A 5,691-nucleotide genomic window follows, 5' to 3' on the forward strand; every position below is an offset into this window, starting at 1 on the left:
TTTTTTATTTTTTATTTTTTTTATTTTTTTATTTTTATCAGAACATAATATATTTCAGCCCCCGTTTGGTGACTTTGGTCCCCATTCTTAAAACTCATATTCAACCACACATTTTATGGAATCCACAACTTTTATCAACTTTTCAACCACACATTTCACTAACTTCAAATCTAACTCTACTTTTTATCCAAACCAAACGAGGTTCAGGTGATAATGCTGAAGGCTTGTGAGAGTAATGAAGCATCAATGTATGTAAGAACAAAGGAATTGAAGACATCATACATGTAATATACATTAACTTGTCTTAACTATCTAGTATCCAACCTCTTTAAGAAGTTTGTTCATGGTATTTCCATCAGAATTTATGAAATCAACATCCTCCATGGGCAACCCACAATCATGGAGTAGCCGAATCATTTGTTCCATAACAATGCAGACCTATGGAACATAAGAAAACAAAAACATGAATAGTTGACCCTAAGAAATATCAAAGCCTATTGAAAGAGGAACAGCATCTTGTTTCTTAAAAAGAGTACACAATGAATGAAAGAGGACATCTTAAAAAGAAAGCAGAACTTCCCATATCAGCAGAAAATAATAAAATCGCTAATGCTAAAGAAGTCATCTCTTTGCTTAAAAAAATAACGCTTGATTACCAATCACAACCTTCTAAAGAACTGTGAGAGCTTACCTTGCTATCAACTTTAACAACTGGCTTGTTCCCCATATAAAGTGCACCCATCAGCTGAAGCAAGGGAATCTCCAAAGGAAAATTGAAAGGAGTAATTATTGCCACCTGCACCAAAAAAAATTTCAATGGACTCGCATCAAACATTATCGTTAAATAGACAATTACTGCAGCATATTAGAAACGTAACTAAGCAAGCAGAGAGCTGCAAGAAGTCCAAAATTATTATTACATAATGCCGCAGGATACATGAAAAATGAAATCTGACTGCAGTTAATATTTATTAACAGAACAGTTAACATATTCTTTGCACGTGACTCCCACCATGAGCATTTCATTAATACTGTTTCAGGCATAATGGTAATATTCCAGATTAGGTCTCTAAAGCTTCAGGGCATAAATGTATATTATACCACAATATTGCATTATTTAAATGAGATCTTAAGGAAAAGGACAACAGTCCATCACCATGAACATGACTCATGAGAGAAGATGTGAGTATAGTCATTCTTGGTGAAGCTCTCCATTTTTACCGATAGGAGCTACTTACCCATTGCACACGACCACCAGTATTTTTCAAATATATCGATTAATTCTAAGCGGAGTTTTATCAATAATGACTTACAGGGCCATAAGGCCAGCGAAAACCATGGCTCTGCTGTCCCAAATGATTACCAGGTACTGCAAACGACCTGGCCAGAAATCGAACCTGCCAGAGGAATTCAAAGTCAAGACAATGAAATATTTGAAATCTAAAATGGGATAGGACTATTTACGAATATAAATCAAAAGAGACTTCCTAGCTAAACCCATTTGAGATGAGAGTATGTCTGATCTTGTAGAAGCTGTAGCATTATTAAATGAAAAGATCAAATGAGAGCAGACAAGGAAAATGAAACAGAGGAGTGATCATATGTGGTCAGTTATTTAAGTCTCTTAATAAACAAAACCAGTAACAAACTTTAGTAAGAAGCAATTAAATTGCAGACGTTGTAGTTAATGAGACTGTACTGCTATCTGTAGGTTGAATTAAAACCAAGCATAAAACAGGCCAAATTTCACGTACCTGATCACCACAGAAATTTTCGAGAAATTTCTGAGTGACATAAACTTCTCCAAGAGCCTGCTGGTAACTCTTTGGAGCCACTCTTTGTATCAACTTTGAAAAAAAATCAGAAACCTAGAAATGTAACTAAATGAAGTGAGAGTTTGACATTGATTTATTTATTTTTTCAGTGTTTAATTATCCAGGGTATTTAAGTATTTCACCTCAGGCAGAGAAAGCTGGTAAGCCGCCTTAGCTGATATGTCTCCAAACATGAGGTACCTGAGAAACATTGATCTTCCAGAAGTTATATCAATTTTCAGGAATATAACAGCAAAAATAAAAATAAAAACATTATAGTAATAATATAGGTAGGAGATCATGGTTCCTTAACTAGAGTTATTAAGAAAAGATATAGTAGTATAATAATTCATAGATTTAATTTGAAGAAAGAAAAAAATAAGTATTGTGTAAAAAAATAAGTATTGTGTCACAGAAAAATAAATAAAGCTAGACGAACCTCTCTGGTGCTTTGAATGGATTATGTAAACCATGTTTAGGGCACTTCGACAAGCTCTCTACAAATGGCTGCACAAGGTATGAACCGTAAAAGACTTTTCCAATAAAGAAACTTCTATAATTGAGAAATTTTGGTAAAAAGGGGAACATAAACATGAGTCTCCAATTGTTTGGAGGCCACAATTGATCAATTATTACATGTCTGGTAAAGCTTACAATTGCTTATAAGTTGATCAAACTCTATTTTTATCCACAAATTTCTTAAAACCCACAACATTTAGCTACTTTTACCCATTTATTATTCACATATTTCATAGGATCCACTGCTAATAAGCACTTAAAAGTAATACCAAACAAGCACTATATATCTACAAGCTCGATAAAAAAGGTTGGTTTTAACGAAATTCAGAGCAATCACTTTATGATGTGCTCATGTGGCTTACCTGTAACCCTGTTTCATCTACTTCTGCCACTTTGATGAATGGTTCCCCATTTAAAGGATCCACAATTATATTCCAATTAGAAGAACTCGTCCATTTTCCCTGCACTGTAACAGATAACAACCGTTTCATTCACACCATCGATTGTTCGAGTGTCACACATAATGCAAAATACTTGCTCAAATCTAGCAGTCCACATCACTTCATCACGTAAAAATGTTAGCAACACATAACTCATAGAATTATTTAGCTCATTTCTCAATAGAAACTACATGTAACTCGTACATAGTAGACAATAATAGCACATAATTTCCTTGTGTTAGTAACTGAGTCATTTTTGTAAATAAATGAGACTAGCTGCTACAATTGTATCTCATACCCAAATTTTGTACTTCAGTTGGTTGAGAACCTGATAGTTCCTCAGTTTTCACTGTGGCAAACGGTAGGGAATGGACAGATCTGCATTGTATATAAGATATAAGAAGTCATTTACAGTTACAATTAGCAACGTAAATAGGGGAAAAAAAGAGAGTGACAGTACTGCAAAGTGTAGCATGATGTGAACAACACACCAACGACAGCCTAATTCCCCCAAATATTTGAGGACAACTACATTAATCCTCAAGCCCCGATCCAGTTGAACAATCGCCACATCCGCAAAAAGATCTAGAACAACCATATTCTTTGCAACCACATTACACTACGTTAACTTTAGTCCTCCTCTCCCTTTTTTCATCCCTCTCTAGCAGCACTATTCATACACTAGTTATACATATTCGATCAAATGAAGCATACGTCACCACACAGAGAAATCAATACGTTTTAAGCTGAAATAGAGAAAAATCAAATATTTGCATTTATTTCGTTTATTTCAGGCTCGTTCGATAGTGATTATGAGAATTGATTTTTTGATCATTAAAAAGAAATGTGGGTCTTACATGTGAGTAAAGAAATCAAAAATGACGACTGAAATAGTGAAATTACGGTTTAAAAATTGATTTTTTGGGGGTGAAAAATCAGAACCAAACAGGGCTTCAAATCATCACTTAAGTTGAATACAAATAAAACTCTTTATAACAAACATCTGTAAACTTAAAAAAGTGTCGTGATATCCAGTATCCACCTGCCATTTTCCTTTTTCGCGCAAGCCTGCAAGGGACAATAAAATCTTTCGAATAACTATCCAAATTCCACTACAAGAGTCCCGGCTTGTGACAGTCCAAAAACGAGGTTGATGACATTCCCAAGAATCAGAATTCACATAAACCCGTTACTCCACGTTTTGTACACAGTATTGGATAGAACTCTATACTCAAGTGAACAAGAATTTTCTTTAAATTCTCCCTAAAGTTCCTCAATTCGTAGTATCTCAAAATTAAATCTTTGATTATGAAACAAACCCATTTCTTCAAATTGAGAAGAACCTAAAAAAATTCCACTTTTTATTATCATTTAAAAGCATAAATATAGAATACAGAGACAATTAATATAAGAAAGAAAAGGGGCATAAAATTGGTACCTTGATCGATTAAAAGAGATGAGCCAATTAAAAAGAGCATACCGGGCGCCCTTATTTTTCAACTGCGTGCAAGATTTTAATCTGTACATGATTATCCGCTAAATATTGGATTGATTTCTACTTTTTTTTTTCTTTTTTTTTTTTATGTTAAATTCTGAATTACAGAACCCAATTGAAAATTAAACTTGAAATTTTGCTGAGAAGATTTACGGAGTAACAGAAAGTGTGTCACCGTCAGCTTTGTTTGTTTTCGTTTTCGGGTTCTTCAATTGCAGCCGTCTCACTGCCCTCACTTCCCACCCAATAACACTATGATTCGCCCATATTTGGCTAAGCTTTTTATTGGGCGAGGGAGAGGTGGCGGTGGCTGAGCCACATTATTTTGATAATAATGTATTTTTGAATAATGTATTGATACAAAATATATGATTAAAAATAAGAAAAAAAATTTATCTGAGTTTAATATTATTTTATTAAAAAATGTGTGATTGAAATAATATCAAATCACAGTTTAAAAACGTATTTTTTTGGAATAATGTGGCTCAAACAAGCTCATTATTTGAAAAATAACTTCTTTTTGTTTCGCACGTTACCTTTTTCTAAATAAAATAAATAATAATTGTAGCGGCAATCCCAATTTTTTTTCCCAACTTTTTGGTATTACTCTACTTATAAGAAAGTATACAAGAGTCCCTCATATAAGCAGGCCCAGTCCTGGGGCGAGGCCAGTGAGGCTCGCGCCTTAGGCCCAAGACCATTAAGGGGCCTATTTTTGGCCCTAATTTTTTTTTTATTAACAATATGAGCCGGCCCAAAATTAAATATCCAACAATCCACAATCCATTTACCCTAAAATTTCAACCCAACTCATATATCCAAATCCAATATCACAACCTATTTACCCAAATTCCCAAAATCTGAAATATGAATTATACGATTTAGGGCTGCTGCTGCTCTTCTCGACGTCGACGTGCTCCGATGCTACTGCTCGTCTAAGTGTTTGTGTCAGTGTCTTCTCCATCCGTTCGTCGCGTCGTCTGGTCACTCGACTCACCACAGTCCACCTCCGCCTAGGTGATTTATGATCACTACAAGTGATCGAGCTGAATCTGTATAATGGAGGCACATATTTGCTCTGAATCCTTCCCTGTTCCTCACCTATCCCCTTTATATTTCTGGTAATAATTAAAATGTCTTGTGTGTGAAAATGAGTTTCTGCAATGAAGTATAAGATTTTTACAAACTTTATGTAAAATACTTTAAAAAGTTGTATATGGTTCTTTTTTCTATAATATCACAAAAGCTAATCCTCGGGCTTTCTAAGGACTTGGCAAATTTATGGACTGTGCACAAATATTTAAAATCCAAATATTCCTGTGACAGTTTGCCTTGAAGGGTAGTCAAAATGTGCACATCGTGTAATGTTTCTGGTAAGATTTCATTGTCAGACTTGTTGTGATTGTACGGAATATATCTTTAT

General features: G+C 34.4%; 1 protein-coding gene across 1 annotated transcript; it reads right to left on the minus strand.

The window, feature by feature from the left end:
* Nucleotides 1-288: 288 nt before the first annotated feature.
* On the minus strand, nucleotides 289-4,558 carry LOC111368030 (delta-1-pyrroline-5-carboxylate dehydrogenase 12A1, mitochondrial-like). The gene is made up of 9 exons (XM_022989193.1): nucleotides 4,212-4,558; nucleotides 3,072-3,151; nucleotides 2,696-2,799; nucleotides 2,254-2,321; nucleotides 1,958-2,015; nucleotides 1,755-1,868; nucleotides 1,314-1,397; nucleotides 692-796; nucleotides 289-438 (listed from the first exon to the last, which is right to left on the minus strand). The coding sequence occupies exons 1-9, from the start codon at nucleotides 4,298-4,300 to the stop codon at nucleotides 313-315; spliced, it is 828 nt and encodes a 275-aa protein (XP_022844961.1). The 5' UTR covers nucleotides 4,301-4,558; the 3' UTR covers nucleotides 289-312.
* Between the last annotated feature and the right edge of the window lie 1,133 nt (nucleotides 4,559-5,691).

The sequence above is a fragment of the Olea europaea genome, chromosome 18 (assembly GCF_002742605.1).
Source record: "Olea europaea var. sylvestris chromosome 18, O_europaea_v1, whole genome shotgun sequence".
Taxonomy (NCBI): Eukaryota; Viridiplantae; Streptophyta; class Magnoliopsida; order Lamiales; family Oleaceae; genus Olea; species Olea europaea.